The sequence below is a fragment of the Ranitomeya variabilis genome, chromosome 2 (assembly GCF_051348905.1).
Source record: "Ranitomeya variabilis isolate aRanVar5 chromosome 2, aRanVar5.hap1, whole genome shotgun sequence".
In the NCBI taxonomy this organism is placed as follows: domain Eukaryota; kingdom Metazoa; phylum Chordata; class Amphibia; order Anura; family Dendrobatidae; genus Ranitomeya; species Ranitomeya variabilis.
In genome coordinates, this window is record NC_135233.1 from 262,591,568 (window position 1) to 262,608,018 (window position 16,451).

Sequence of the window (16,451 nt, forward strand, 5' to 3'; positions counted from 1 at the left end):
CATAACTGTACAAAAGCACACGGAGATGACATGTCTGTGATTAGTCACCTCTTGCCGTTATGAGAAAAGATGAGCGAATTTGCTCGGGCTCCCTCTTATTCAGCAAGCTATAGTGCTTGCCGAGTAAGCTGCAGAAGAAGCCCAGCTTCCTGGATTGTGCTGGCTGATCGGCGCCGTAGCTGCATATGTCGCGGCTGTGTGACAGGCATGACACATGTATGGAGAACCTGTTTATTGGGCTCGCTATACATGTCGTGTGTGTCACACAGTCGCGACACAGGCAGCTGTGGCGCCAATCAGCTGATAGGCCGACGTGATCCAGGAAGCCAGGTTTCCTCTGCAGCTTACTCGGCAAGCGCTATATCTTGCTGAATAAGAGGGAACCCGAGCAAATTAGCTCCTCTAGTTACAAGCTCAGCTACTGGTGTTAACCAGAGTGTGTAGTATAGTCTTGGTCTTCGCAGTGCTGTGAGCAGTAGTAGATGAAATGGGACCTGATTGGAGTGATAGTCGCCAACATGTCCTGCTATGTGTAGCTGACAGGTGATTGATGTAAGGTAGATGTGTCCTGGTGATGGCACCACATAACCTGCTATAAGGGCATGTACACCAGGATTTGTCTCCTTGGCTTCTGTCCCAGTGACCTTTCATTTTAATATTTGTACCAGGGGCCCATTATAGATTTTAATGTAAGTGTGTTCATAATTTTTTTTATATATATATATTTTTAATTTATTTTATTTTTAAAAAATATTTCCAGGTCCTGATAACACTGCCACTCTTTATCCACCACCTCTTCCTCCAGTCAGTGATATGCCGAGCACTGTCCCACCCCATGCATTTATACCTGCACCCATGCCAGCACCTGGACCAGGGTTTGTACCTGTAAGCAGTGAACAGGTGCCCACGTATACCCCAGCTCCCATGGAAACGGTACCAAGTCCTCCTCACTCTGCGGGATTCACTCCTCCAGAGCAGTGGAACCATGATCCAGGTGAGTTGATTACTCAGAATCCGCACACCACATGGGACGGATATTCTCTTCCGTGGCCTCGTCGTCTTTTTACATGTCTGTGCTGGGGTGACCTGCATTGGGGTAGGGGCTTCTGGACCTATCCGCTGATCCATAGAACATGTGTAAAAAAGCTTTATTCATTCTTATTTGTCTTAAGCCATACAGAGACCCCCTACAAACTCCCCCACCAAAACCACCTTCCATGACTCTGGATTTGACTTCTATGGTGAAATGGCAAAAATGGTAAGTATCCTGAGTAATCTAAAGAATCATGAAGATTGATCGTACAGGGTAAAACTTAGCCAAAATCCTGTGTCTAAAGGTATACACAAAATTGTATAACCAAGAGAGGGGAAGAGAAAATGCCAGACACCAATGCTATATAAATATATCTCCATGTGATGGGTAACTATCTTGAAAATGGCTCTAACTTGATTTAATTATTCTGTGACTGTGCCAATTGTTTGTTTTTTTTTCTTAGTAGCGGAGTTATATTCTAGCTAAGTGGATAACTTTTACATTCATATACTTATGGGTAAATTTATCTGTAGCACTGTTGTAAATACTCAATAATTTTCATCACTTATTTTGTTGTGACTATCTTTATTACTATTTCCTAGATGTATTTCCATATACTGTCATCAAAATGACCTTCTATGCTTTCGACAGCACGTCATTTTTTTTCTTATGTCTTAACATTTCAGCTCTGTCTTTGTTCCCCCTTTTTTTTAAAGTGTTTTTTAACACATTAACTATTTAATTTAATAAAGGATATATTTATATTGCATCGGTGTTTGGCATTTTTTCCTCCCCCCTCTTCGTCAGGGTTAATGCTGCTGTCGGTGATTATTGCCCATTGCTGTTCTCTCAGGCTCCAGGACCGAGGTCCAGAACGGTGTCTCAGTCGTCATCTCATATGGTGAGCTACTACCTACTGTATGCTTTATGGAGATTCACCTTCTGCTCCACATTGTCCCTCTCACTGTATAATCGTGTTCTTATGTACAGAGACGGACCAGGACCACCTCTGAATCCTCTACCCATTCAGTCGGGTCCAACCGCAGGAGTTCCATCGGTTTGCAGCCGTCACCTCCACCCATTCCTGAAATGAAAAAACCTGAGCCCAAGAAAGAAGCGAAGGCCACTGCTTCACATGGGGTGAGCGAAGTTCTACTGCTGCTGGTCATAGAGACCAAGTGGTCACATTAGTAACGTTCTATTGCTATACAAAGCTGTAGGTTTGGAGCATTACAGCAGCTTTGTAATGCTCTATGCAATATTGTCTCACCGCCTTATAAGCCGGAAGGTAAGCGGCACTTTATGGAATTGCTGTACGAGCCGTCCTCTGCACCAGTAGAGTCTAGATGCACTATGTCAGTACAGGATCTCGCTACTGAACAATAATGGCTGCCGCATCGTTTTCTAAGGGCCTGACCGTGAAGTAAATCAAAACTCACTGATAAGCTGCTTAACTGACCCTTATGTGTTGTACGTTGTAACGGAAGCTCAGCATTTAGTCCTTATACTTGTCTCTCTTCAAACCATTTTGTAGAGCGGTAGAAGTTGGTTTGGCTGGCTGATGAGGAAAGGAAAGAACGAAGCTCACCTGCCAGATGACAGGAATAAATCTGTAAGGATGAGCAGCTTGTATTCTGCTTTCTGTGCTGTAGGTCAACGTTGTCCGCCTGCGTCTCTATTGCCACCTCTTCCTGAGACAGTCACCAGGTTATGTCTGACCCTCATCTGGCACTTGTAGATGTAGTTCTCATAAGGTCATTGTTTACCTCCTGCATCGTGAGCGGAGCTCTGTAATCCTCCCTGTGATGTGCACGCCTGTGGAGCCCTCCATATTCAGGAGCTGGCCCACCCCTCCATCGCTGATTGACAGCTTCTCCACTATGTGTGGTGTAGGATAAAACTGCCGGAGGACTGAGCTCATGAATGTGGACCACTCAGCTGTAGGGGAGAAACTGATCATCTGCAGTTACTGAATAGTTCAAGTGATGATGCCTGCGTCTGGGGCGCGGTCATTTCTTTGATAGGCCAACATACACCCTGTGACAGATTTCCTTTAAGGCTATGTGCACACGGTGCGGATTTGACACTGCTGATTCGCAGCAGTTTTCCATCAGGTTTACAGTACCATGTAAACCTATGGAAAACCAAATCCACTGTGCCCATGGTGCGGAAAATTCCGCGTGGAAACGCTACTTTGTATTTTCCGCAGCATGTCAATTCTTTGTGCGGAATCCGCAACGTTTTACACCTGCTCCTCAATAGGAATCCGCAGGTGTAAAACCGCAAGTGAAATCCTCACAAAAAATGCAGGAAATTCACGGTAAATCCGCAGGTAAAACGCAGTGCGTTTTACCTGCGGGTTTTAAAAAAACGGTGCGGAAAAATCCGCACACGAATCCGGAACGTGGGCACATAGCCTAAAAAGCGTTTTCCAGTTTTTTTTCTTATATTACTCTTAAGGCTTAGATATGTATAAAATAACAGAGCCTTTACTCTCCTCTCTGGGTCCAGAAATGACTCTTTGCCCTATGCTCCATGTAATGACTGCAGCAGTAATATCTGGACTACAGCACTCGTGATCGGTTGCATCGGTTTCTGGATTGATCTTTCCTGTCATTGTCGACCACACAAGTTGCTGAGCCCAGTGATTGGTCAACGTCAATTCTGCTGCTCGTTAAGGACCAGAACAGCAGCAGTGTTGGCTCCGGGGAGGGTGAGCAAAAGCTCAGTATGATAATTTGTACATGTCTGAGCCTTTGGAGTAATAACACTTAAAACAGAACGACCCCTTCTAAACATTGATACTCATCACTGTATCAATAAATTTTGACTCCCAAGAATCAATTGGTTATCCACATTTTTTCCTACTGCTTTGCTGGGAAAGCTGTCCCCCTTTCTTACTCCCATAGGACTAGTCTTCTGAAAGGCAAATCATCCCCGGCTTGATGAACAGTCCATGTTTGGCTGCCATAATCGCCCATGATCTACATCTGTTCTGAGGGAGCTCGGCTGCTTTGTATGATGATCAGCGCAGTATTGTGTGGCAGTGTTTGCCAATTTGCTTCCCTGGTGCCTGCAGATCATCATCCCCAGTGTTTGACTCCTTGACGTTTTGCCAGTCACTTGCTGAAGGCTTTTTTTATGTTGTAGATTGTTTGGGATGAAGCACGACAGCGATGGATTAACCTGGATGAGCCGGAGGGAGAGGATGTGAGTATCCAGCTGCCAGCGTTTGCTCTTCGGGCCCAGCTGTGTCTCGTTCTCATTGGAGGATGAATGGTGGTTATACTGTACTTCTGTTTGATCCAAATGATATATTTTTATTCCAGAACAAGCCACTACCCCCTCCGCCATCCAGCATACCTAAAAGATCTATGGCTGCTCCTTCAGGCCCAGGATTACTGAGCGCTCCCCCCAATCCTTCAGTTAACATGTTCTCCATAAAAGCAGGTACAAGTAACGCTTCTTTCATTCCAGATCAGTGGCATAGGGAACCCATTGATGTGACTCCTGATATCATAATCTACAGATAGGCTATTGCTCTGAGTCCAGTCTACCCTTACATTAGTTGCTACTGGCATTTGGCTACACGAGGCCTGATTTTCTATTTACTTTCCACGTGTAGCACTGACATATTTTGCGTGCACTCATTCTTCTTGTCATCCTCTGCCAGGTGGAGCGCGTGCCCGATATGTGGATGTGTTAAACCCGGGAGGCAACAAACCTACCAACTCTGTGCCGCCACCAGCTGATCTGTTTTCTCCCTTGACCCCGATGCCGATCCCTACAAATCTCTTTGTCCCAAACGCAGGTATCTGATGCTGTTAGTCTCCTCTAGTGTTTCTATGAATCCTGTAAGTTTTTTATCCTGCATGTTTAATTTTTTCTTGTAACTTACTGAGCAGCGTTTATTCCAATGCATAAACTGATCCCAAATTATTATAATAAGAATTTATATCTCTAAATATTATGTGTTGTCCAATCAAATCCATCATCCAGATGCTCCGCAGTAGGAGCTGCTCTCTGCACCCACTCTCTCTGATCTTGATAATCACAGACGGTCCTTGGGGTCCTGTGATCTCGGTGGACGGCTGCTGTGATGTTTGCATGATCCAAATATATTTCCATTGTTTCTGACAGTCCCAGAAGAGGTTCACCCCCCTATAGGTTCTGAAGCAGAAATGGTACAGCCGTCTGATCAACCTGGCATCGACGGCTCCGCACAGACACAGGTGAGACGCCACATTCACTCGTGATGTTTGGATTGAAGGAGTAGTGGAGCGGTTGCTGAGCGCCAAATACAGCACTGATTTGCAGATGAACAAAATTGACTTTTTCGTATTTAATCATAACTCTCTTGCCCCACATGATCTAAACTTTCAGCCAAATAATGAACATTACTTAGCATGTTATCATTATCTTGTTCCCCTGCCTCCTGGATTTCTGTTTGCCAGGGGTGCTTCTAATGATTGACAGTTCGGCACAGCGGTATGGTTGTGCCTATTCCGAACTGTTCACTCTCGGATGCTTAAAGCGCAGGTAGGTTTGTTTCTGCAGCATTGGAGGAGCTGGCTGGAATCTGGAGCCAATAGCTATTGGCTCCAGCAAATACGGTCCGCTACAGAGCCGCGCTTACAAGCTCAAATGAAAGTGACAATCCGCCTCTGATAATGCAGCAGTGGTGGCTGGTAGCCTAGAAGGAAGGGCTTCCATAATTTATCCCAGGACCTGATGAAATTCATTTACTTCCAGGAGTCTCCAGGTATCGTCCAGTGGGGCCTAACTGCTTTCACATTTCAGAGTGATCCAGTATTATAATATCATGATGCAGATTATTGCAGACATTTTGCGCTGTCCCATCAGAAATTCTCATGTGAGACATTGGTAAATGGAAATTTCTGCTGGATCTGCCACCTGTGGCTGATACGTAGTAGCTGCATTCCAGGTGATTGAGAGTCGGGCTGGTCTCGGCAGCAATGTTCAGTGCTTCTACTTCATAAGCACCTGATAAACATTTTTCTATCACTTCTTTTCTGTCAGTTTTTAGCACCTGGACTGGATCTCCCAGCAACTAATCATGAAGACATCCCCTCTGGAGAGGTAAGGTCCAGTGTAATCAGATGGACACCCCTGATCTGCATCGTGTCATTTCTCATCATCGTTCATTATTACTTGTGACATAACCGATGTGGGGGAGCATGCAGTTGCTGTGGGTAATACGGTGGCGCCACTCAATATACAGTGGGGACAATAAGTATTTGATACACTGCCAATTTTTGTAAGCTTTCCCACCTACAAAGAATGGAGAGGACTGTAACTTATCATATGTACACTTCAACTATGAGAGACAGAATCTGAAAATAAAAAAACAAAATCGCATTATATGATTTTTAAGTGATTAAATTGCATTTCATTGCATGAAATAAGTATTTGATCACCTACCAACCAGCAATAATTCTGGATCTTACAGACCTGTTAGTTTTTCTGTGATAAACCCTCCTACTCTGCCCTCATTACCTGTATTAATTGCACCTATCTAAACACATTACCTCTATAAAAGACACCTGTCCACACACTTAATCACACTCCAACCTCTCCAACATGGCCAAGACCAAAGAGCTCTCCAAGAACACCAGGGACAAAATTGTAGACCTGCACAAGAATGGGATGGGCTATAGGACAATAGGCAAGCAGCTTGGTGAGAAGGCAACAACTGGCAAACTTATTAGAAAATGAAAGAAACACAAGATGACTGTCAACCTTCATCCGTCTGGGACTCCCAGGTCTCACCTCGTGGGGTAAGGATGTAAATCGGCAATGCATAAAATACTTATTTTCCCCACTGCACCTGTAAGTGGTAGAGCTCTATTTGCCGTCACTGTTCTTGTACAGGGCAGAGGATCGGCATCCGACAGTGTGTAGCAGCTTGTGATTCCTATAAAGCTGCTACTTTTTGGGTCCGTTCAGGAGGTTAACTCTCCCAGTAGTCTCTTCCTCTATGGGTAAAGCTTTGATCTTCTAGTGCCAAGAGCTTTACTTGACGTCTGAGTCAGATTTACGTTTTTGAGCCCTTTGGGCTGAGGTTACAGATTGGGTTTGGTGCTGCGGCCGCCAAGAAGCCGCTTGCTATATGTAATATATCTGTGCGGTCATTACCGATAAACAAGCCGTGTCTAATTAACCTCCAGCACTGCTGTGATGTTTAGGAATCGGCTTCTTAGCGGCCACACCTCTGACGCTCACTAAAACCTCCGTGTGACCCTGGCCTAAGACCCCCTCCCCCCAACCTTCGCTCTCCACACTTTCAGGCACTGTTGGCAGCGGCCATCTGCAGTGTTCGGCATCCGGCTGTTGTTTTATGTGCTTTTCCCCTGCATTTGCGATATTTCGGTTGGACTACTGCAGGATGTGATGCACCATGATTTGCATGATTTCTTATTTCTTTTTGTGTGTGGATTTTGCTTTTTTTCTTTGTAGCTTTCTCGGTCTAGTTCTCTGAGTTCCTTATCTCGTGAAGTAAGCCAGCATTTTCATCAGGTACATGCTGCTGGCTGCCATTGTTGTTATTGTTCTTTTTATCACCCTCGTTTTTCTTTTTTACACGTTTCATGTACTAATTTTGCTTGCCTTCTATGTTACCCTTGTCCTAACCCTGTGGAAGTGGCAGGAATTGCTCTGAACACTCGTTGCTTCACTTCTTGCACTTTCGGGTTACTCAAGCTATGGCCCCCGGCAGTCTCTACAGTGCCCACCCTCTCTTCTGTAGATGGAGCTTCTGTTTTGCTCATCTCTATTGCACTCCATTTAATCTCCTCCCTGTATACATCTCTGCTTGCTGTCAATGAATAAAACAGTCCCGCCATGGTCTTGTATTTCTTACGTAGGTGCTCGACTAATTACAGCCAGGGCTGTCTTGATGAGATGTGAACCCACAGGACTAAATCACCCCATGTCCATTCATTGACAGCAAGCTGGTCTTTTGGAAGTGGAGGGGTGCTATAGCACAAGGTATATTAGATGTTATACTTTCAGGACACAGTACAGGTCAATATTGGAAGTTGGCTCTTATGCTCCTGTCACTTCCAAAGCCTTTGTGGCCTTTTGATTGCAGCTTTGGGTGTGAATAGAGTATAAGCCATGATTTGTATTGTGTTCCCTTCATTCGCACTTTTTTTTTTATTGCGGACTCCTTGGCTGCTTCCAGTGCTGCTGTCTGCACACTCGCAACAGACATTGAGCTTGAGTTTGTGTCTTGGGCTTTGGTTCCTGACTAATATATTAACAACACGGTATGTGTTTCCCCCGGAGCCTGCCTGTTCCTCCTCACCCGGTGCATGCAGCATGATCCGTCTGCCAGTCCCTGGACCTTTTCTTCACGGCTGTGGTCTCCTGGATCATCTGCTGCGCTGTGAAGGAGTTTCCCTGCAGAGCTGTCGACATGGGTTGTAGAAAACAGAAGGGAGAGGTCTCTGCATAATGAAAAGCTCCAGGGCTGATTCCATTCCTCACCAGTACTCTGCTTGCTGTCAGCGACTTGAATTAGTTTTAAAACAAGAAGCTGAAAACTCCGTTCTGCCCTCTCCCTACAACAGCTGAGGATTTGTGTCCAGTCTGAACAATCTGCTCTGAGGTGAACAGAAGGGTCAGAATTGGACAGTGCAGCTTGCCGCTTCTGGATGAAACTTCCCTCACTTCATGGCCAGTTGCCACATGACTGTTTCACAGTTGCGTGACCATTGTTCCCTCAAGGGTGGGTAGAGCTTTGTCCACTCGGAGGCCTTCCTGCCGCCGTTTTGAACTTATATTTCCCACCCCGATACTTTATAATTAGCCATATTTTCAATTTTCCCTACTGCACAGTGGCCATCCTTCAGCTGTGTAAGTTGGGCTAGGTCAGGTAGGGCTGCCTTAATACTGCTGAATGGAAAAATAAATGCTCTCGTGTAATGACCTCAAGCAGAGATCTTTTATAATAATGAGAAATACAAAGTCTGTTAAGTTGTGTCCCAACACCCGTCGTGTGTGGAGACATCTGGTGCCCGGCTGATGTTACAATAAACATGAGGTAATGGGGTGACTGCCTGGTCAGCCGGGGTCACCTGGTCACCACTGTCCAGCTCTGTGTGCAGGCTCCTTCACTGGCGTTGTGAAATAAGTTGTAGATTTGACCCTACTATGCCGCTTCTTCCAGGTCTCTAGTAACATGGCTCCCAGCAGTGGAGGTCCTCCCCCTACTGGTGCCGCCGTTCCCTTCTATAATCCTGCAAGTTTTGCACAAGTAAGTAATGACCGAATAGTGACCACAGCTCTGAAGGAATAGACCTGATGTAACAGCAGAATAGTGGCCACAGCTCTGAAGGAATAGACATGATGTAACAGCAGAATAGTGGCCACAGCTCTGAAGGAATAGACCTGATGTAACAGCAGAATAGTTGGCCACAGCTCTGAAGGAATAGACATGATGTAACAGCAGAATAGTGGCCACAGCTCTGAAGGAATAGACCTGAAGTAACAGCAGAATAGTGGCCACAGCTCTGAAGGAATAGACCTGATGTAACTGCAGAATAGTGACCGCAGATTTGGAGGTGACTGGAAGATAAGACGCAATGTAATGGCAGAATAATGACCTCAGCTTTGGAGGTGTCTGGAGAATAGGATGTGATTTATCATTGCAGATCCTTCTACAGGTCCTTCTCAAAAAATTAGCATATAGTGTTAAATTTCATTATTTACCATAATGTAATGATTACAATTAAACTTTCATATATTATAGATTCATTATCCACCAACTGAAATTTGTCAGGTCTTTTATTGTTTTAATACTGATGATTTTGGCATACAACTCCTGATAACCCAAAAAACCTGTCTCAATAAATTAGCATATCAAGAAAAGGTTCTCTAAATGACCTATTACCCTAATCTTCTGAATCAACTAATTAACTCTAAACACATGCAAAAGATACCCGAGGCTTTTAAAAACTCCCTGCCTGGTTCATTACTCAAAACCCCCATCATGGGTAAGACTAGCGACCTGACAGATGTCAAGAAGGCCATCATTGACACCCTCAAGCAAGAGGGTAAGACCCAGAAAGAAATTTCTCAACAAATAGGCTATTCCCAGAGTGCTGTATCAAGGCACCTCAATGGTAAGTCTGTTGGAAGGAAACAATGTGGCAGAAAACGCTGTACAACGAGAAGAGGTGACCGGACCCTGAGGAAGATTGTGGAGAAGGACCGATTCCAAACCTTGGGGAACCTGAGGAAGCAGTGGACTGAGTCTGGCGTGTGCAGGAAATGGGCTACAGGTGCCGCATTCCCCAGGTAAAGCCACTTTTGAACCATAAACAGCGGCAGAAGCGCCTGACCTGGGCTACAGAGAAGCAGCACTGGACTGTTGCTAAGTGGTCCCAAGTACTTTTTTCTGATGAAAGCAAATTTTGCATGTCATTCGGAAATCAAGGTGCCAGAGTCTGGAGGAAGACTGGGGAGAAGGAAATGCCAAAATGCCTGAAGTCCAGTGTCAAGTACCCACAGTCAGTGATGGTGTGGGGTGCCATGTCAGCTGCTGGTGTTGGTCCACTGTGTTTCATCAAGGGCAGGGTCAATGCAGCTAGCTATCAGGAGATTTTGGAGCACTTCATGCTTCCATCGGCTGAAATGCTTTATGGAGATGAAGATTTCATTTTTCAGCACGACCTGGCACCTGCTCACAGTGCCAAAACCACTGGTAAATGGTTTACTGACCATGGTATTACTGTGCTCAATTGGCCTGCCAACTCTCCTGACCTGAACCCCATAGAGAATCTGTGGGATATTGTGAAGAGAAAGTTGAGAGACGCAAGACCCAACACTCTGGATGAGCTTAAGGCCGCTATTGAAGCATCCTGGGCCTCCATAACATCTCAGCAGTGTCACAGGCTGATTGCCTCCATGCCACGCCGCATTGAAGCAGTCATTTCTGCCAAAGGATTCCCGACCAAGTATTGAGTGCATAACTGAACATTATTATTTGATGGTTTTTTTGTTTGGTATTAAAAAACACTTTTATTTGATTGGTCGGGTGAAATATGCTAATTTATTGAGACAGGTTTTTTGGGTTATCAGGAGTTGTATGCCAAAATCATCAGTATTAAAACAATAAAAGACCTGACAAATTTCAGTTGGTGGATAATGAATCTATAATATATGAAAGTTTAATTGTAATCATTACATTATGGTAAATAATGAAATTTAACACTATATGCTAATTTTTTGAGAAGGACCTGTATTATCGCATGTAATACATCTGACCTGACTCTTCCTCTTGTACCCACAGCCTCCTGCCTCATCGGGTGTAGCGCGGCCTGGACGACTTGGTCAGCGGAAATATCCATCTCTGAAGTAGATCCGACATCTGTTGCGAATCCTCACAAACATTTCACAAGTTCCTGACTGCATTTTCCAGCAACTCTGAGCAGGAGACATGGATTCATCTTCTGGGTGATGAGATTGTGATCAGAGAGTACTGGTTTGCATTGAATGCCCCTCCCCCTCGGCCCCCAGGGGCCCAGAACATTCTAGAACAAATCTATAGAGAGCATAATTGTCGCTCCTTGTGGCCTTTCCCTTCTCATCGTCATTAACGCTGTACAGGACGAGTGCTAAGGTCATGCATAAAATAGTATGGTCATGGTGAGGCAGCGCTCCTCCCCTTCCCCACCCAGAGAATGGTAATATATTAAGACTGTGATTGATGAAAGCCAGAAGATTTCACCCCGTATTCGAACTGTAGGCGACGTCTCCCTGGAATCTGCCTCTTGTATAGCCTTTTGTAACATAGGTCCTGGTGGGCGGGGGGGTCAGTGTCAGCAGTTCTGCTGTAGACCTCTCCTCCTCCTGTAGATTACGTCCTCATTTTTCCTATTTTCTGATCTGTGATTTTTTTTTTTTTTTTAAAGTGCAATATAATTAATTCTCTGATTAAACTAATCCTGGAAATTAAATCAAGGAAATCTCTGCCGCCTGCTTGAAGCAAAGACTTAGTTCTCACCGCCCCTCCCCTGTCTTCCTGTGTCTTAAAGAGACTCCGTGCTCTGCTTCTAAGAGACCCGCAGGACGTCCGCGTGACTGAGACTGAACGCTTTTAAATGTTTTTTAAAATTATTTAAATAAAAAAATTCACAAAAGCTTTGATTTCATAACATGCGGAGCGATCACTAAGCTGGGGGGAATCTCTGGGAGCGCGTGGGGAGTGTATCACTAGCAGAATAGTGAGTGCAGCTTTGCAGTTTAATACAGGAGGTAACACAGGATCAATAATGTAATGTAAATACACAGTAACTGCACCAGCAGAACAGTGAGCGCAGCTCTGGAGTATAATGCAAGATGTTGTTTTGTGTCTCTGCTGTATTTGGTTTATGGTGATATGTGGCAGTATTATCGCCTGGCTCGTTCACCCTTGCTTCTGATTGTTTTGTGGATAGAAGCGGCCATGTGGATTCAGCAGTACCGCACCCCCAGAGGGATCAAGCTGGGCAGTAATGGATCATTATGCAGTGAAGTAGAAAACTTGAAGATGTCAGATGCTGTGACCAAAAGACTATTCCATTTATTGAGCATTGTCTCCTCTTTCTTCCAGCTGGAGATGTGTAGATTTGTCTTGTATCTGTGGTTCCCTTAATACTTAACAGCGGACAATGAGGATTTAGAAAGAAGTAGCCCTATAATATTGGGGGTCTCTTGTCTGACACAACTTAAAATTGACCTCATTGGTCCCATCTCCGCTGACAGCCAATATTCTACACAGCCAATCTGATCCCCCGGGAAGAGGACATTCCTGTACAGTGGCACAAAGCAGATGTGAAATGTGACCAATGGCAAAGCTGAAATCTAAGGGTACCACTGCCCCCACTGTAGGGAACGTCCGGAGGGAACTGGAATGGCCATGGAGAGTGAAGTTGCAGCAATAAGCAGATTCATAAATCCAGACTACAGGGTTTTAACCCCACTTGAGGGTACTGTAGGGCGTGAGGGAATTCATTAAGGCCGTGGATGTGAAGAGGTAGGGGCCTGTGACCACCTAGTACAGGGTCAAAAATCTACAAACTGGCTCTGGAATTGAGCGCTGTTTCCTCCTGGAGTCTTGTAGGATCATTCTGGGCGATTCATATGAGTGCTGCAGCCAATTATTTGCCGGTGATTGTCTGCAGTGGTTTAATCTCCACCTCATCTAGTAGAAATGTGGAAAATTCACCTGAAATTTGAGTCATCAGGCAGCACACAAAAGGTTAATGACACTTCGTGTGCCCAGCTAGAAACATATGAATTAGTTCATTATAATTAAGCCAATTATCCTGTCATTTCCCTCTTCATATACACTACCAAAGCAAGGGTGATACACGGTGTGTAGCAGTGAATAAAACATGCGGGATGTTGTGCTGCCTGAGGACTTAAGGAAATTTAACCCCTTCACCACCAAGGGTGGTTTGCACGTTAATGACCGGGCCAATTTTTACAATTCTGACCACTGTCCCTTTATGAGGTTATAACTCTGCAACGCTTCAACGGATCTTGGCGATTCTGACATTGTTTTCTCGTGACATATTGTACTTCATGATAGTGGTAAAATTTCTTCGATATAACTTGCGTTTATTTGTGAAAAAAACGAATATTTGGCGAAAATTTTGAAAATTTCGCAATTTTCCAACTTGTAATTTTTATGCCCTTAAATCACAGACATATGTCACGCAAAATACTTAATAAGTAACATTTCCCACATGTCTACTTTACATCAGCACAATTTTGGAACCAAAATTTTTTTGTGTGATGGAGTTATAAGGGTTAAAAGTTGACCAGCAATTTCTCATTTTTACAACACCATTTTTTTTAGGGACCACATCTCATTTGAAGTCATTTTGAGGGGTCTATATGATAGAAAATACCCAAGTGTGACACCATTCTAAAAACTGCACCCCTCAAGGTACTCAAAACCACTTTCAAGAAGTTTATTAACCCTTCAGGTGTTTCACAGGCATTTTTGGAATGTTTAAATAAAAATGAACATTTAACTTTTTTTCACACAAAATTTATTTCAGATCCAATTTGTTTTATTTTACCAAGGGTAACAGGAGAAAATAGACCCCAAAATTTGTTGTACAATTTGTCCTGAGTACGCTGATACCCCATATGTGGGGGTAATCCACTGTTTGGGCGCATGGCAGAGCTCGGAAGGAAAGGAGCGCCATTTGACTTTTCAATGCAAAATTGACTGGAATTGAGATGGGACGCCATGTTGCATTTGGAGAGCCCCTGATGTGCCTAAACATTGAAACCCCCCACAAGTGACACCATTTTGGAAAGTAGACCCCCTAAGGAACTTATCTAGATGTGTGGTGAGCACTTTGACCCAACAAGTGCTTCACAGAAGTTTATAATGCAGAGCGGTAAAAATAAAAAATCATATTTTTTCACAAAAATGATCTTTTCGCCCCCATTTTTTTATTTTCCCAAGGGTAAGAGAAGAAATTGGACCCCAAAAATTGTTGTGCAATTTGTCCTGAGTACGCTGATACTCCATATGTGGGGGTAAACCACTGTTTGGGCGCATAGCAGAGCTCGGAAGGGAAGGAGCGCTATTTTACTTTTCAATGCAAAATTGACTGGAATTAAGATGGGATGCCATGTTGCGTTTGCAGAGCCCCTGATGTGCCTAAACATTAAAAACCCCCACAAGTGACACCATTTTGGAAAGTAGACCCCCTAAGGAACTTATCTAGATGTGTTTTGAGAGCTTTGAACCCCCAAGTGTTTCACTACAGTTTATAACGCAGAGCCGTGAAAATAAAAATTCTTTTTTTTTTTCACAAAAATGATTTTTTAGCCCCCAGTTTTGTATTTTCACAAGGGTATCAGGATAAATTGGACCTCAAAAGTTGTTGTCCAATTTGTCCTGAGTATGCTGATACCCCATATGTGGGGGGGAACCACTGTTTGGGCGCATGACAGAGCTCGGAAGGGAAGGAGCGCCATTTGGAATGCAGACTTAAATGGATTGGTCTGCAGGCGTCACGTTGCATTTGCAGAGCCCCTGATGTACCCAAACAGTACAAACCCCCCACAAGTGACCCCATATCGGAAACTAGACCCCCCAAGGAACTTATCTAGATGTGTTGTGAGAACTTTGAACCCCCAAGTGTTTCACTACAGTTTACAACGCAGAGCCGTGAAAATAAAAAATCTTTTTTTTTCCCACAAAACTTATTTTTTGGCCCCCAGTTTTGTATTTTCCCAAGGGTAGCAGGAGAAATTGGACCCCAAAAGATGATGTCCAATTTGTCCTGAGTACGCTGATACCCCATATGTTGGGGTAAACCCCTGTTTGGGCACACGGGAGAGCTCGGAAGGGAAGGAGCACTGTTTTCCTTTTTCAACGCAGAATTGGCTGGAATTCAGATCGGATGCCATATCCCGTTTGGAAAGCCCCTGATGTGCCTAAACAGTGGAAACCCCCCAATTATAACTGAAACCCTAATCCAAACACACCCCTTACCCTAATCCCAACAGTAACCCTAACCACTCCTCTAACCCAGACACACCCAACCCTATTCCCAACCGTAAATGTAATCCAAACCCTAACCCTATCTTTAGCCCCAACCCTAACTGTAGCCCCAACCCTAGCCCCAACTCTAGCCCTAACCCTAGCAATAACCCTAGCCCTATCACTAGCCGTAACACTAGCCCTAACCCTTGCCCTAACCCTAACCCTAGCCCTAACTCTAGTCCTAACTCTAGCCCTAACCCTAACCGGAAAATGGAAATAAATACATTTTTTAATTTTTTTATTTTTCCCTAACTAAGGGGGTGATGAAGGGGGGTTTGATTTACTTTTATAGCGGGTTTTTTAGCGGATTTTTATGATTGGCAGCAGTCACACACTGAAAGACGCTTTTCATTGCAAAAAATATTTTTTGCGTTACCACATTTTGAGAGCTGTAATTTTTCCATATTTGAGTCCACAGAGTCATGTGAGATCTTGTTTTTTGCGGGACGCGTTGACGTTTTTATTGGTAACATTTTCGGACACGTGACATTTTTTGATCGCTTTTTATTCCGATTTTTGTGAGGCAAAGTGATCAAAAGCCAGCTATTCATGAATTTCTTTTGGGGGAGGCGTTTATACCGTTCCGCGTTTGGTAAAACTGATAAAGCAGTTTTATTCGTCAGGTCAGTACGATTACAGCGATATCTCATTTATATCATTTTTTTTATGTTTTGGCGCTTTTATACGATAAAAACTATTTTATAGAAAAAATAATTATTTTGGTATCGCTTTATTCTCAGGACTATAAGGGTACGTCTCCACGGTCCGTTTCGCCGGCCGGATCGCCGCAGCGGCGAAGCCGCTCGGCGCTAAGCCCCGCCCCCTTATGGGACGCGATGG

The 16,451-nt window shown here is 44.2% G+C and overlaps 1 protein-coding gene across 6 annotated transcripts in view; it reads left to right on the plus strand.

Moving 5' to 3' along the window:
* Positions 1-12,205, plus strand: part of SEC16A (SEC16 homolog A, endoplasmic reticulum export factor) — a 57,205-nt gene extending 45,000 nt beyond the window's left edge. For 3 of the 6 annotated variants that reach the window (XM_077284798.1, XM_077284802.1, XM_077284803.1), the window contains 13 exons: positions 761-994; positions 1,173-1,258; positions 1,887-1,934; positions 2,024-2,173; positions 2,568-2,645; positions 4,184-4,243; positions 4,363-4,483; positions 4,707-4,844; positions 5,174-5,265; positions 6,074-6,133; positions 7,511-7,570; positions 9,225-9,311; positions 11,349-12,205. In XM_077284798.1, the coding sequence (XP_077140913.1) occupies positions 761-994; positions 1,173-1,258; positions 1,887-1,934; positions 2,024-2,173; positions 2,568-2,645; positions 4,184-4,243; positions 4,363-4,483; positions 4,707-4,844; positions 5,174-5,265; positions 6,074-6,133; positions 7,511-7,570; positions 9,225-9,311; positions 11,349-11,417 (1,283 nt within the window). In that variant the 3' untranslated portion in view covers positions 11,418-12,205. The remainder of the gene's footprint in view (positions 1-760; positions 995-1,172; positions 1,259-1,886; positions 1,935-2,023; positions 2,174-2,567; positions 2,646-4,183; positions 4,244-4,362; positions 4,484-4,706; positions 4,845-5,173; positions 5,266-6,073; positions 6,134-7,510; positions 7,571-9,224; positions 9,312-11,348) is intronic. The other 3 variants (XM_077284799.1, XM_077284801.1, XM_077284800.1) reach the window with 3 other exon arrangements.
* Positions 12,206-16,451: the final 4,246 nt, after the last annotated feature.